Source organism: Beta vulgaris, chromosome 6, assembly GCF_026745355.1.
Source record: "Beta vulgaris subsp. vulgaris cultivar EL10 chromosome 6, EL10.2, whole genome shotgun sequence".
Taxonomy (NCBI): Eukaryota; Viridiplantae; Streptophyta; class Magnoliopsida; order Caryophyllales; family Amaranthaceae; genus Beta; species Beta vulgaris.
Genome location: NC_079207.1, coordinates 25,843,301 through 25,860,452, shown reverse-complemented (window position 1 = coordinate 25,860,452; position 17,152 = coordinate 25,843,301). Strand labels below are relative to the sequence as shown.

Below are 17,152 nucleotides of genomic sequence, written 5' to 3'. Positions count from 1 at the left end.
AGGACTTGAGTGAAATGATGAGAAAAGTGATAAATCTCTACCTCATAGCCTATGCAATGCATAACAAAAAAAAAAGTAGCTACACAAATGTTTTCTTCACGCTTGCAATATTTACTATTCTAGGAAGTTGTATACTATGTACTGACAACATTAACATTACTTTTAAATAGTATATTCTATATATTTCTCTCCTATAAATGGCAATGATTTCCCTTAATCATTTCCATAATGAAATTGTCAACATATACAAGCTATAGCTACAGAATAGGAAACAGCTAACTATTAGCCTAATTACAAGCCTAATTACACGAGATATGCTACAAGCTAAGTATGACAAACGTTGACTTAATTTACAGGAAAGAATATTATCAAATATTCTTTATTATTCTAACACACCCCCGCAATCGAATTGGGAGGTCGTCGAATGCTGAGATTGTCACGGAGATCTATAAAAAGAACCAAGGGAAGGCCCTTTGTGAAAATATCTGCAAGCTGGTGACGGGAAGGCACGTGTAAGACCCGGACCTGACCACGGGCAACTTTTTCGCGAACAAAATGGATATGTAGCTCAATGTGCTTAGTTCGCTGATGGTTGATAGGATTACCATAAAGATATATAGCACTCACATTATCGCAATAAACCAAAGTTGCCTTCTGAATCGGACAATTGAGCTTAAGTAAAAGATTATGTAACCAACATGATTCGGAAACCACATTGGCCACACCACGGTACTCGGCCTCTGCACTAGAACGGGACAAAGTAGGTTGCCTTTTAGCATACCAAGAGACCAAGTTATCCCCAAGGAACACACAGTAGCCGGATGTGGAACGACGAGTGTCAGGACAACCACCCCAATCAGCATCTGTGTAAGAAATAAGGGATGATGTCGAGGATGGATACAAATGTAGACCATGATCAAGTGTCCCCTGAATATAGCGCACAATGCGCTTAAGAGCATGCATATGTTCCTCCCGGGGATCATACATAAACAAGCAAACCTGCTGGACCGAATAAGAAATATCAGGTCTAGCGAAGGTGAGGTACTGAAGAGCCCCTGCAAGGCTACGATAATGAGAAGGATCCTCATAAGGTGTGCTTGCATGAGCACTCATCTTGGGCTTAGTATCCACAGGAGTAGGAGATGGTTTACAAGAGGCCATACCAGCACGTTCAATAATCTCAGGAGAATACTTTCGTTGAGACAGAAACAAACCACCTGCATGACGTGTCACATCAATGCCTAAAAAATAACTCAAGGACCTAAGATCCTTCATGGCAAACTCAGTGCTAAGACTTGTCATGATAGACTGACGTAAAGCATCAGAGGAAGCAGTTAAAATAATGTAGTCAACATAAAGCAGAAGATAAGCCAGATCAGAGCCATTCTGATCGATAAACAAGGAATAATCAGACTTACTATGAGTAAACCCAAGTGTGGCGACATAATCAGCAAACCGCATATACCAAGCCCGGGGAGCCTGTTTAAGGCCATACAAAGATTTCTTCAAGAGACAGACATGGGTAGGATGGGCAGGATCCCGAAAACCCACTGGTTGATGCATATAAACTGTCTACTTGAGGTTCCCATGCAAGAAGGCATTTTTCACATCAAGTTGATGAATGCTCCAAGACTTGGATAACGCCAGCCTAAGAACAACCCGGATAGTAGCCGGTTTGACAACCGGACTAAAAGTCTCCCCACAATCAATGCCAACCGGACTAAAAGACGAGCCTTATGCCGCTCAAAAGTACCGTCAGAATGTTCTTTATGAGTAAAAATCCACATAGAACGAATAACATTGACATCAGGCGGACGGGGCACCAACTCCCACGTCTTATTTTTAATAAGAGCATTATATTCATCAGTCATGGAAATTTTCCAATTCACATCACGGAGAGCACTCACGGGATTACGAGGCAAAGGATATTTAGAAGCAGTGGTGTTCATGTTTATGGGCGTGCGGCGCTTAAAAATTCCATTTTGGCTTCGGGTGATGGCCCGTGAGGGTGCCGGATGGGGAGGAGGAAGGGGCCTTGATGAGAGAGTGGGTTGGTGAGGTGGAGATGAGCAGGTCGTAGGAGAGAGAGGGAGAGTTGGGCTGCGGGAAACCGGGTGTGAGGGAGGGAGATGGGAGCTGTTGGGAACCGGCTGTGAGGGCGGCACAGAGGGGTCTGGGCCTGGGGAAGGCACGGATGGGCCGGGGCCTGGGCTAGGTGGGGCGCGCACAGGAGAAATGTGCGGCTAGGCCTGGGCAGGAGCGCTGCGTGGGCTAGCAGGAGGGGTTTGGGCCATAGGGGGGGGGGGCAGCCAAGGAGTGAAGGATGGCAGGAGAAAAACCATCATCCAAAAAAGCATAGGTATGTGTTTGTGGAGCATGAAGAGTCGCAAAAGGGAATTTAGACTCGTCAAAAAAACATGGCGACAAATGATAATTTTTCGGGAAGATAAATCATAACATTTGTACCCACGATGACTCGGGGGATAACCCAAGAAAACACATGGAGTAGAACGGGGCTGGAGTTTATGAATGGTAGTAGAAGGGAATAGAGGATAACACAAACACCCAAAAACCCGGAGATGAGTATAAGAAGGGTCTCGTTGATAGAGGATTTTGTGAGGCGTTAGGTAGGCTAATATTTTGGTGGGAAGAATGTTAAGTAGATATGTTGCTATGTGAAGACCATGATGCCAAAAAGAAGGAGGAATGGATGCATGAGCAAGACTAGTGCGAATTATGTTGTTAATAGTTCGGATTTTCCGTTCGGCCTTCTCATTTTGGGAAGAGGAATATGGACAAGAGAATCGAAACATTAACCCATTTTTCGTACAAAAATCATGTAAGGCCCATTATCAAATTCCCGCCCATTGTCACATTGAAGGGTTTTAATATCTCGTTCAAATTGAGTGCGGATAAAGGACTTAAAAGAAAGAAATATGGAATATACTTGTGATTTCTTAGCCATTGGAAATGTCCAAAGAAAATTAGAGTAATCATCCACTAAAACAAGATAATAGCGATGACCCAAAGAGCTTAAAACAGGCGAAGTCCAAAGATCGGCATGAATAATATCAAAAGGCATAAAAGTACATGATTTCGAAGCAACAAAGGGTAACTTAACAAGTTTTCCAAGAGGACAAGAATAGCAATCATTCAATTTATGAGTTTGAGTACATTTAGTAACATTATTTTGCCTAAGAGAGTCTAAAGCAGGTGCTCCCGGATGGCCCAAACGTTCATGCCACAAAGAGGTAGACAAGGCTGCAAAAGAGGACCCTTGTGGGGTGATGGTGGTGGAAAGAGGATAAAGTTCTCCCCGGCTCTCACATCTCATTAGGCGCCTCCCCGTGTGAAAATCCTTCATAGAAAAACCAAAAGGATCAAATTCCAAAGAAACAGAGTTATCATTGGTAAATTTACGGACGGATATTAAATTTTTGACCAATTTGGGGGCATGAAGGACATTTTTTAGAGTTAAGGATGAGTGGGGAGGGGGTAATAATTGAGTGTCTCCATAACCGTGAATAGGAATTGAACTACCATTACTAACAATTATACCACGAGATTTGCTCATATTAAAATAAGGCGAGAGAGTACCTTGATCCTAGGTCATGTGAGAGGTGGCCCCGGTGTCCATAAACCAGTTGGGGTTTGGTGGAGTGAGCCCAAGTGTGTACATGGCTGCCTCTATGTCAGTTGGAGTAGAAACTGGGCCGGTAGAGGTGGTATAGGCATGATGAGCTTGCTGTTGGCCTGGTTTGATGCCCAAGACTCCTGCTGACCCATTCACAGGGGGTGCTGCTGCTGGCTGTCGAGCCCAAAGTGATGGGCCGCCTGGTCTGGCCCAAGGAAAAGTGGGATAGGGAGAGGGAGGAATGGGCAACTGACCCCATCCCCAAGGCCACTGCCCTGGTGCTGCTGCATCACCTGCTGTCGGACCGGTCTGACCACGGCCACCGCGGTCACCACTGCCGCTGCCGGAGCTCCGGCCACCCTTGCCGCCACCCTTACCGCTGGAATTCCGGCCGGTTTGACCCCCTTTGCCACGATTTTTCCCATGATTTTTGTTATGGCCATGATTAGAATGGCGAGTTTGGGAATAATCACTAGGGGCATCCGAATCATCTACATTTCGAGCCACCATCGCAGCCCCGGTGGAGGCTTTCTTAGCAAGTCCCACTTCTTCTAGGGTCAACATTGAGCGGGCTTGATAAAACGGTGGGAGAGGATCACTTTGGCGAATAAGAGTAGCAACTTGATTGTAGGACTCCGTAAGACCGGAAACCATTTGAAGAACAAGACGGTTATTAGAAACCGGCGCCCCCACATTTTTAAGTTGATCCGACAAGGTTTTGAGTTGTTGACAATACGCAGAGGCATTAGCAAAATCCTCCATATGTGTATTAGAGAATTCTTGTTCAAGAGTTACGGCATGTGAATTTTAATTATCTTAGAAAATATCACGTAAGCGATTCCAAGCGTCCATGGCCGTGGAGTCGGGTTCAATAATAGTATGGAGGATATCAACGGAGATAGTAGCATAGTTCCATTGAAGAATCGTAGCATCAAGAGTCGACCATAATTCTTTTTCATCATCTGTTGTCGGGACCTTCTCTTTCCTGGATTCCGGAGGAATTATATGATGAATAACTTTATGAGAGCGAGCATGAATCTTAAATAATTCAGCCCTTGTGGAATATTGGACGTTTTCCATGGCTAAAGTTATGGAAATATAGTTTCGAATGTTCGAAACTACGAGGGCCGGATGAAAAGAGGTTTTGCCGTCAGTCATGGCTGCTGACCGGAGTAACTGGCCGGAAAAAGAAGGAGGGCGGAGAGGGAAGAAGGCCGTGCGTGCGGAAGAGAAGAGGGGTTGAGAGAAGAAGGCCTAGGAATAATATGATACACATGAAAGAATGATTTCCCTTAATCATTTCCATAATGAAATTGTCAACATATACAAGCTATAACTATAGAATAGGAAACAGCTAACTATTAGCCTAATTACAAGCCTAATTACACGAGATATGCTACAAGCTAAGTATGACAAACGTTGACTTAATTATAGGAAAGAATATTATCAAATATTCTTTATTATTCTAACAATATTTATTTCTGTCTTTTTCTTCTCCTCATTTTTTTTTGTCATACTTCAATATTATACATCAAAAAATACAACAGAGTAAAAAAGAAAAACTAAAAATGGGTTAATGGGGCATGGTAAAAGGTTAAGTGGGTCACTTGGAGAAGTTGAGATATTAGTATTATTGTATGCATATATATTGCCAAGTAAACTTTTATCTTAGTTTTATTTGTTTTAAAAGAACAATCAACTTGATCATCCGTGAGGTGCATACTTTGTAAGAATTTCTCTTTTGTTAAGAGTGTGTAAAGAATGATGCTTCTTAAATTTATTTTAAAGTAAAAAGAAGGCGTCCTAACTAGATTGAAACCTCGCTTAGGTCAACCTGGTCTGCGTTTGCAGGCAAGGTCCCTTGGGAGTAGGGGGTGGTAAGAGGAAATCCCCACCCTCAAAGTGCCTCTAGTGGGGTTTGATCCCACAACCTCAAGGTTGTGAGATATAAACCTAACCATCTAAAACAGTTATTACTTGATAATGATGTTCTTTAAATCACTAGTACAGAAAAGGCAATTTGCGTCGGATGTGAGGCGCCTATTTGCGTCGGACTATGGTGCGACGCCAAAGCCCTCGACGCAAATGACTCAGAAACGATCTGCGTCGTATGCGGAAAGGACGCAGATTAGTTAGCCATTTGCGTCGCACGTTGTATACAGTGCGACGCAGATGGCTACCCAGCCCAACACGAAGCTCAAACGGTAATGTGCGTCGCACATCGCTTAGGGTGCGACGCAGATGAGTGATTTGCGTCGCACCTAGGGCTACGTGCGACGCAAATTACAATTTTTTTTTTTAAATTTTTTTTTTGTTAAATTAAAAAACCTTGGAATGGTACAACAACAGAGGTACAACAACTCAAAAATTGGGAAGAGGAGCGTCAAGAATACTGTTGTGCTTTTCGAGTGCATTAATCAAGAACTAAAAACAACAAATCAAGAAGCGAACACAACTAAAGATCAAGAACTAAAAACAACAAAGAAATTAAGAACTAAAAACAAAATCAAGAAGCGAACACATCGCGAAATTAGAAAAATATGTACAAAATCAAGAACTAAAAACAACAAAGAAATTAAAAAAAAAAGTACAGATCTGAAAGAATATGAAATACAATGAAAAATTGAAGCAACAATCTGTTAATCCAATCAAAAAATACTCTAAAAACCCTAAAAAGTACTCTAAAAATCGAATCGCTCATTCTGGCTTCCTGATGCTCATAATACAACAACAAAATTTCTGGAATTTATGGCTCTTCCTCAGTTGTTCTTTGTGAAATTTCTGGAAAAGCGAAGAAGAAAAATTGAATCGCTCGAACTGGAAAAGCGAAGAAATGTCGAAAAAAAGACGGTCTTCAAACAGATCTGAAAAAAATGTCAAATAACTAAAAATTAAAACATGCAAAAAAGAAGAAAAAGGAAAAATAAACAAGTTACCTTCATCTTGAAGTGCGAAGAACGAAATCCGTAATTGTAATTCACGAACGAACAACTGAAACGGAGTGCGAATGAACGAAATGAACGAAATCAGTAATCTTAGATTGAGAATGAACGAAATTTAACGAAATTTAACGAAATAAAAAAGGAATGCTGAATGAACGAAATTTAACGAAGGAAAGAAGAGAGAGAGCCGCGCGTTAATGGAGTGAGTGAGGGGGTGGGGGGGGGGAGAGAGAGAGCGCCGCTGGTTAATGGAGTGAGTGAAGGGATTTAGGGTTAGTCATTAAATGAAAGAAGCGGCTGAGAGTATATGTTTTTAGGTTTAATAGGTAGTGAGTGAGAGTGGCGGGTTAATGGGCCGCGGATCTGCGTCGGACGGGTCATGATGTCCAACGCAAATTGGGCTTTTGCAACGCGTTAAAGTAACCTGCGACGCACAATGGGTTCTTGATTTGCGTCGTGTGTGCCTGCAGGTCCGACGCACATTGGTTTCTTGCAACGCACATATGGTATATGCAACGCATATAGCTCATACTGATGCTCACTTACATATGATGTGCGTCGCACTCTTCTTCGCGTGCGACGCAAATGACCCTTTTGCGTCATTTCCGTTTCAATGCGACGCAAATCAGGGGACGCAAATCGTCGTTTTTCTACTAGTGAATGAAAGCTCCATACCCAAGTTGATTTCGTATGTGAGAATTTCATATTGATGAGAGAGAATAGAGTTCTTTACTTTACGATGTTTCGGGGCTAATCCTACAATATTTGATAAAAGAGACACTAGGATTAGTACTAATTAACCCGGTGGATAGCCTAAAATATCATTTTAGATGACAAGGGAAAAGACAACATAATAGAGAGAATACTGCAGAGTGTAAAAGGGTGGAAGTAACTTTTGTGTGCTAAGAAATTCGCCGCCTTATCCGCTACTTTTTTTTTATTGCGAATTGATTTTAGAATGAAATTTAACATTGTGAGGTGTGCGCGCTCTCTTTTATGAAATCATTATTTTGTTATCTAGTATAATGATTAAAGTACTTGTTTTCTTTCCTTAGAAGATATAGATAGTTGTAATAAAAAGTGGAATACAACTCCACAAGCATCTAATGAATACGCATTATGGATTTTAAATTGATATTTGAAGCAACCAACTGAAGCAACTATTTAGAAAGCCCAAAGTTTCTCAACACAATCCTAATGCGCTAGCTATTTAATTTGATAAACGTGTCTTGAGTTGACAAAGCAAAGATACGAACAATATCAATATAATACTGTATTATATTCTGGTGGAAATATGTCTAATTTAAACTATAACCCAATTCCAATAACGTATACGTAAAACAATAGGACGAAGCCCAATTACTTAAAAGCACCAGAACAAAATCTAAAATTGGTTTAAATGTGAAAATTTCCCAATCTTTTTTTGGCTATAACGCCAAATTGAATTGATTGATAAAAGCTAGAACGATCCGTGTGCGTTTTAAGTTCTTTACTTTATGAAGATGGTTTGGTTAGTGGTTAACTATTGGCAATAATGATTTTGAGTAAAAGTCCTTTTTGTTAAAAATAGATTGAGTGAATCTTGAATGCACTTTTTGTTAAAATTAGACTCGTAATTGCTCAGTATAATGACATTTGCGAGATTGGATGTTTTCGGCTTTTCGCGGCAAAATTGCAGAAGTTGCCAAAAATTCTAGCATTGATTTGTCATCTTTATTTCCATCGTTTCCACTTTTCAAGTGGGTGAATCTATTCCTAACTTCTATGCAAAAATGAATAGCACGTCCTTATATTATGGGAAACTAATCAAAATAAACTCTTTTTTTTTTGTGCAATCTTCAAAATAAACCATATTTTTAATGATTTTCCCATGTATAGAGTTGCTCATATCTCAATGTCGTGTAGAGTTGCTCTTGAACTGCCTTGAAGATGGAGATCTACGTAAATGAAGGTTAAATTAACATATGAGTTTTTAGAGACTATCAACGTCCAGATATAATGTGAGCCTAAAATGTGAAAATAAGCATAACCAAAACTCTGTTATATATCCAAGCCTAAGATAAACACTATAAGTGGTTCTTTGGTATGCATGAAAATTCAATTCATATGTGAAGTTCTATTTCCTAGGAAGTTATATCCCTTATATAATTCCTATATAATGGCCTTAATTTATATGTTTGTTTGCCATAAAGGAATTTGCACTTCCCATGAATTGATATGGAAATTCTAAATGACCAAGATGGTGGGAGGGGCAAATTCCCACATTTTATGAGAATTTTAGTTTTTCAAGAAATTTTCATTGCCCCCATTTTCTCCACTTTCTGTCAACCAAATTACCTAAATTAGAAAATCGTTGGGATTTCTATTGCCTACATAATTTCCTATATACCTAATAACAAATGAAAACATGAATTTCTTGTATAAGTTGACATATGTTTAGCCATTTGCCAACGTGTTTGGGTTCCCTTTCCTATAAATTCATCTCAATTTTTTTAATGTAATACCAATTTATTAATATAATTGTTAAATGCAACTGTCACTTACTAAATACAACCCTTGTATATATTTTGCAATATATACATCCTTATACCTTTATAGCCCATTTCTCCCTTTTCCTCTTCCTCTCTCCTTTCTCCCCAAATACTAGCCCGACCTTGAACGGGTCCAAATGCGACACATAACAAAGCCTTACTCTCAAAGGGACCTCTAGATTTTTTTTAATGATTTTTTTTCTTTAAACAACAAAATGACCATGTCACGTTCTACTTCTGTGTTTTAGTACTTTTTCTCTCTTACTCTTTACTTTTCTAATTTTCTCCGTAAAATTTTTAACTTTCTTTACCTCTCTCCTTACCGCTTTCTCTCTTTGTATTTACCTTCTTTCTATCGTTACCTTCTTATTTCAAAAATTAAAGCAAATGTAGTGCCGCATGAACCTCGAAAACCCGCCTAAGCTGGTGCCTTGGTAGTATAAAATCGTCGCCATTGGAAACTAAAAGATGATTTATAGGAAGATAAAGTGTGGCAGTAAGAGAAAAAGTAACTATTGAGATCTAGAAAAAAAGGAGAGAAATACAGAATTAAGGCAAATTCAATCTACATAATAAACAAACAGGGGCGTGAGAAAGGAATGTTATATGTGTGTCTATAGATATGTATGTTGTGGGAAAGCAGGTGAAACTTTCGAGCATGTAATAATACGCTTTCCTACAGGAATTTTACCGACCCACTAGGATGAACAAGGTTCAAGGTAAACTCTTGTGAGATACGAAGAAGAAACTAAGAAGTTTGGTTGATAACAAACTACATATACTACGATGTGTTTAAAGTTTGTGTTTTACAATGCAAGGAGAGAAATCTAGAAATGAATCTCCTTAGGCAAGTATGAATGTTGTCTAACCCCATTTTATATGATATCTCCCTATATATACTAGAGAATATTTAGAGAAGAAAAGACTGAAATCATGCACCATTTCACACGAAGAGACATGCATCATTGTATGAAACAAAGTGTCTATTCAGTATGTTGCGTGTGCACTATACAACCAGGTGTAGGCGCACCAAACTTGGATTGCTGACAAAAAAATATTTCCAGAGGTGATTGTGCGTGCTCACCACAAAATACCAGGTGTGGGCGCACAACAGCGCGCCGCATGCACCAACCTGAGCGATATGTAGCTGCCTATGTGGCACACACCAAGTTGTGTGGCACGCACCCGACCATGATCATTGTTTCTTCGCTTTTTCTTTTTTCTTCTCATATTACGTCAAACGCCACAACACCAAAACACGATATCATCACATATCATCAACGGACACATTTAACTATAAATGTTCCAACAGTCCTCTTCCATTTATAGTATAAGGGGGCGTTTGGTTCGTAGGTTGGTATGGGTTTGGAATCAGGAATCAAATAAGAGTGGTATGGGGTTGGAACTTGATTCCTAATACCATGTGTTTGGTTCAGCCCTGGAATCAAAATGATCCCCATACCTGGTGTTTGGTTTAGAATGTCTCTGGAATAAAGAATGAAATTAATATTATTTTATTTTGTCTTATGTCTTGTTTTGAATAATTCAACCGTGATACAATAAAGTAATTCTAATATTTTTCAGTTTTTAGACTTCTTTAATTATCCGAAATCATTATTGTAAAGTTTTAAAATACTAGAAGATTAGAGCATATAATCCAAACAATAACCAATAAAGTTACAAGTAGCTCCCTTTGTCTCCTCCTCCTTCTCAAGAACAATCCACATTCCTCCATTATTTTTGTACTTCATCACATAATTATAAGTAGTTGTAAGTGTTAACTTTAATGAATTAACGAGGATAAGAAAAAATTTGAAATTCTACAAGACTAATAGTCATATATTACTAAATCATCTACTTAGAATTGCCACATAATATATATGCACTTATTATTCTGTCAAAAATAAAATATAGCACTATTATCACCAACAAATAATACAGATCACTTATTACTCTATCAAAAAAAAAACATAACATTATTATCACCAACAAATAATATAAAGCACTTATTATTCAGTAAAAAAAAAATTACACTAATATCAGAACCTAACACAGAAGAATTTCAGTATACTATGAGAATTTGTAACCAATACATAGCTAGAGAGAATTTGCAGTATACTATGAGAATTTGTTAACAATACATAACTAGATAGAATAATGGAGTATATGAGTTTACAAATTTTCAGTGTATAAGAATTACAAATTAATACGATGTTTATGAATCAACTATTATATCCTACTGTATCCTAGGTAGTTAAGTACGCAAAATTACAGTTGGAGATCGTGATTTCTAGTATATAAATTTGTAGGTAGTTAAGTATGTAAAATTACAGTTGGAGATCGTGAGTTTTCAGATGTAGTATGTGAATTACAAATCAACTATCAATATCCTAATGTATCTTAATAGACAAAAAAAAATTATAGTAGAAGAAACTAGAGAAAACAACGGAGTACCCGGAAGTATCACAGGGAGGAAGATGAAGACGTATTATTTCTGTGCAGCAATATATTTTATCTTAAAGAATTTGATACCTAGGGTTGGTATGAGCCAAACCCACCTCCCCTCATGGGTTTCTAAACCCCATACCTTATGGGTTTAAGGTATTGGTTTTAAAATCAAAATTTTACTAACCAAACACTAGGTATAGGTTTTAGCCCATTCTAAACCCATACCTCATACCTATATTTTGTGAACCAAACACCCCCTAAATGCTTTGAAGTATGTGCACTTGTAAACTATATAAAACAACTAAACTTTTACATAAATGAAAATGTATTTAAGATTGAATTTCCACTTAGTATAACATTTTTTGCAAGCTTTCAATTGAAGTGATTGACTAAGCATTGAATCACCCAATCATACGAAATATTGAAGATACTACACACAAAAGCTTACACAAACATACATGCAAAAAACAACTCCTTTAATGACCTTGAGTACATGCATATCCGCTTCATGAGTGTTCCATGCAAAGCCCCAAACTTGGTAAAGCGGCCAAACTTCTTACTCACATAAGTAAACCTTAATCAACATTCTCCTACAACATGAACAACTAATCAAAGGTTTATTAAGATATTAAAAATCATCCTACAACACTGTAGAAATAAGTACTCACCTTGAAATGTATCTCTTTGAGGGCCACAAGCCACGAATCAAGTTTGATCCTCAATGAATTCAACATTTTGCGTTGTACAAGACGTGAATTTAGTTTTCTTCACTTGTGATTTATGCGTGGGCTTTATTCCCATCCCTTTTGATGTTCTGTACACCATTTCCATTGGCAATGGTTCAGTAAATAGATCCGATAGGTTCACATTAGATCGTACAAAATCAATAGTAATGACTCCATCATGGATAATCTCACACACATAATTGTGCCTCACACCAATATGTCGAGATTTATCGTTATACACTTGGCTATAAGCCTTTGAAATGAGGGAAATACTATCACAATGATTAGCAGTAGGAGACATGGGTTAAGGCCATAGATCCACCTCACTCATCGAATTCCTTCGCCATTCTGTCTCTTTACAAGCCGAGGCTAATGCTATGAATTCTGATGCCATAGTTAAATCGGTAATACATGTATACTTCTTAGATGCCCAAGATATGGCACCTTCTCCAAGATGAAACACCGAACCACTTGTAGACGAGTAACCTTCCTTGTTGAATATCCAACTAGCATCGAGTAACCTTCTAACACCGAAGGATCTCCTTTGAATGCCAAACAAAAATGAATAGTTTTATTCAAATATCTCAATACTCGCCTTAAGGCTTGCTAATATTCCATACAAGGATTACTAGTATACCTGCTTAGCTTGCCAACGACGAATGTTATATCGGGTTGAGTAATATACATCAAGCATCTAAATAAATTAGAATTCAAACGAAAATCTGTCTTTTTTTTTTGTTTTGCTTCGCTCCACACCAAAAAAATATGAACTTTCAGTCAAAAAAGTGAAAATTCATGATAAACATGAGAAATTGGAACCATTAACCGTTCAATTTCGACCATTATTATGATATTACATATTCCAATCAGATTGGATATCAAAAACAAAACAGAGAAACTTAATTACCACTATTCCGAACCAACTTGAGGTTTGGTTCCACCGGAGTAGCACATGGAGCACTCATTGCTCCATTAAACCTCTCTATCACCTTCTGAATATAATGAGATTGAATTGCGAAAAATATATTGATCCATTCTTTCTTCTTATTCTAATACCAAGAATAGCATCTGCTTCCCCTTTATCTTTCATGGAGAAACTTGAATAGAGAACTTCCTTAGTTTTAATGACTTGTCCAAATTAGTCCCAAAAATAAGCATGTCATCCATATATAGCCAAATTTATAACTCCTTTACCATTATTATCAAATTTGCTATATACACACTTAGCAGATTGATTTATTTTATAAATGTTATCCAAGACAACACCAGCAAACTTTTGATGCCATTATTTTGCTGCCTATTTAAGTCCATAAAAAGATTTAATAAGCTTACGCACCTTTTCTTGTTGTTGGACAACAAATCCCTCTGGTGGTTTCATATACACTTCCTCCTCCAATTCACCATTAAGAAATGTTGTTTTCACATCCATTTCGTGAATTACTAGATTATGAATAGCCGCTAAGGCCACTAACAACCTAATAGTGGTAATTCTTGTCAGCAGAGCATATGTATCAAAGTAATCGACACCATAAGTTTGTTTAAAGCCTTGTACTACAAGTCTTGCCTTATACTTTTCAACGGTTTCATTCATTGTCATTTTCCTTTTAAAAATCCATTTATAACCGAGTAGTGTGGAAGCGGGTGGCAAATTAGCCAAGACCCATGTATTATTTCTCATTATTGAGTCTAGGGGTGTGCACCGGTCCAGGACCGGAATCGGCTGGACCGGTGAACCGAAATCTACCTTTTTCTTGGATCGGGACCGGACTGGTTGGACAGAAATCTTACCATTTCCCTAATCCCCAAACCTGAAGTTAATTGAGATTACGCCTCCTACCAAACCAAAGCTCATATATATGGGGCAACCTTGTTCATTTTATTTGTAACCCTATTCAAAATATAGCAAGCTGTTAACATGGTTTCACCTCGAAATCCGTTACTCAAACTCGAGTTAGATAACATGGAATAAACAATTTATTTTAAGGTCCTATTTTTTTGTTCCGCAATCCCATTTTGTTGTGGTGAGTACAGAGCACTTGTTTCATATATCACTACAAGAAAACCCATTTTTAGCAATGACGAAAGTCGTTGTTTAAAATAGACTATTGTTGCGAAAAATATTTATTGCAACGACAATTGTCGATCGTCGTAGCAGGGTCGTTGCGTGTGTGAGCGTTATAAAAAAAGAACGACGGTTTATCGTTGCTAAAGATAATTATTTCGTAATGACAATTGTCGTTGCAATAAAAATGTCGTTGCCATACATAGCCGTAGCCATCCTAAACATACATATTTATGGTAACAAAAACACTCGTTGCAAAAAAGGTTATTTGTATAAAGCAACAAATATTGTCATTGCAAAAGACTTAGATTTGTTTTGCCAATTGCAAAGGTCGTAGATTTATGGCAACAATTATTGTCGTTACTATAAAGTTTTTTATATGGCAACAATGTCATTGCCAGAAACAAAGTTAATGCAACAACATTAATGTTTGCAATTAGCATCTATTTTTGGTTACAACTAAAGTCGTTGTAATATATATTTATTTTGCAATCAATTTTGTCTCTTGTTAAAAACTATGATAATTGTTGTAAAAGGTTTTCTAGTACCATGTACCTATGTGAAACCGTTGTGCAAACCCATAACTACACTTCACAAAAAGTATTAAATCCATCTTATTGAAATATATCATATATATAAAGTTTTCATATCCAAAAGAGTAATATATTCTCATCGTCATCCAAAATACATATATCCATCCAAACTTACATTGAACAACATCCAAAAAATTTACATATTTCATCAAAAGCTCCAAAATATTGCTTCATCATCAAATTAAGGCCATTACTATATCAAATATTCAAATCATCTACTTACAAATATTCTCGAAAAGCATTCTTCTACTGAGTAACTTTCAAGCAAACACATGCAACAGAGCACCAAAAAATAGTTTCCCACTTTACTTCATGTAACCTGTATAAGTTATAAGAGAAAGTCAATATTATTTTTTGACATCAGAGAAGCAAGAGTAAAACTATAAGGACAAACATAGCACAAATAAGGCAATGATAAAAAAGCAACAATAAACCCAGGAGGATGCCCTTGAAAGAAGATCACCATTTTGAACCACCAAAGCCATACCCCCTTTCCTCGATGCTGCATTCCAAGACCTAACACATTGAACAATACATTACCCAGACCTAAATTTACTCCTCCCTAAGTTAGCAACAATAAACCCAGGAGGATGCGGGGAAGGAGCTAGATGTCGATCAACACTTAAAAAACTACTATGCCACAAAAAAAAACTTTACAAACTAGACAAGTTCAAAATAAATATGAAAAGCCATTATCATCAACCTCAAGCAACAACACCAATGACTACCCACAACAATCGCAAACGGCACAACACCAACACTTGGTGCTTAAAACCAAATCCACAAGTTTTTATACCCACTTATACGAACTAGAATCAGGCTAGATAACAAAAAAGTGATAGACACAACAAAGTAAAAAATCTAAGAGAATTTATGTCGCCCCTGCCAATTAATTCACACTTCCAAAAACCTATTAGCTAAATGTAACCAATAATCCACACTTGCAAACACACTTGAAACTAGAGAATACGTAGCAACTAATTCAGAACTCTACTTAAATAAAAAAATAAAAAAAATTGAGTTTGTTCAGGCCCTAATGGAAAAAAGAAGAAGAAATATAAGAAAGAGAAGAAGAAGAAGTTGGTTGGTAGTAGAGAACATTTGGTTGGCACTAGTAGTAAAAGATTACCTTCAATCGAGCACTACTAGAGAGTGCCCCTGCTAATAAGTTCTCGCATCAATTCTTGCTTCATTGCATCCATTGCACGTTGCATGTCATGCCTTTGTTGTTCTAATTGTCTTGTTGTTCTTTCTTGAGCCTATCCTAATTGTTTTGCTGTTTTTTTTTCTTAGTCTCTTGTAACTCCTTTATTCTTTGCTCTTGCTCTTGAATTTGCTTTTGCTACTCATGTATCAAGTTTTGATGTTCATGCTACATTCTTCCTTTACTATAACCACGCAAGGTTGTCCCCTTTCCACGAAAATAACCAGATCTCGATTTTAAAACATCTAAAAGGATCTCCTCTGGAGTCTTCGAATCACCATGTGTAGCAACTGCAACTTTTAAGTGTTTCTAATATCAAATGCAATAATCAGATTGATTTTAGAAATATAGCAATGATCAAGTATTGTTGTATATAATCACTGTATAATTTTATAACTTACATGTATCTCCTTAGAGCAAGACTGATCACCCTACTCAATGTCCCCGCGGCATTTATGTTGGTGTGCTCTATTAGCCAAATCACGTCAGCAGGTGGCTTTACTCTGTTGTTTTGTTTTGTCTGATTATATACAACTATAAATGTAAAAGTTGTAAAATAATATAATAGATATATCTACAATTCTAGGATTTTATATCTTTACCAATATATCTCCGACTTCAGCAAATGATAAGTTTCCAGTAGTTTGTTTAGTTCTTTTCTCCAACAAACGATTCTTGGAATTTCTTTCACTAATTTTCTACGTAAAAGATAACACTAAAATTAGTTGGTTCCAAAAATTTAGCGACAGTCCTTTCAAACTATGTAAAAATGAATATTACCTTGAATTCTAGAAAACCAAATCGTTGTACACAATGTTCCCACTACTGGTCTTGTGGTATATCGAGAGGAGGTCTATTTACCCGAATTTCATCATTTTGTCCACATTCTAGACTCTTATAGTAATAGTGTAGACGATCTTTCCACAGTCTATAAAGACGTTGCATGGTATCCTCAGCAAAAGCTTGCAACTTTATATAAGATCCACCTTCCCTAATTTAAAATGTATCCAAAG

At 37.4% G+C, this 17,152-nt stretch overlaps 3 protein-coding genes across 3 annotated transcripts; all 3 read right to left on the bottom strand.

Moving 5' to 3' along the window:
• Positions 1-387: 387 nt before the first annotated feature.
• Positions 388-1,563, bottom strand: LOC109135196 (uncharacterized mitochondrial protein AtMg00810-like). The gene has a single exon (XM_019249906.2). The coding sequence runs from the start codon at positions 1,561-1,563 to the stop codon at positions 388-390; it is 1,176 nt and encodes a 391-aa protein (XP_019105451.2).
• A 41-nt stretch (positions 1,564-1,604) lies between these two features.
• Positions 1,605-1,949, bottom strand: LOC109135195 (uncharacterized mitochondrial protein AtMg00820-like). The gene has a single exon (XM_019249905.2). The coding sequence runs from the start codon at positions 1,947-1,949 to the stop codon at positions 1,605-1,607; it is 345 nt and encodes a 114-aa protein (XP_019105450.2).
• A 1,655-nt stretch (positions 1,950-3,604) lies between these two features.
• Positions 3,605-4,396, bottom strand: LOC125498792 (uncharacterized). The gene has a single exon (XM_048647076.1). It carries the CDS (start codon positions 4,394-4,396, stop codon positions 3,605-3,607), a length of 792 nt encoding a protein of 263 aa, XP_048503033.1.
• Between the last annotated feature and the right edge of the window lie 12,756 nt (positions 4,397-17,152).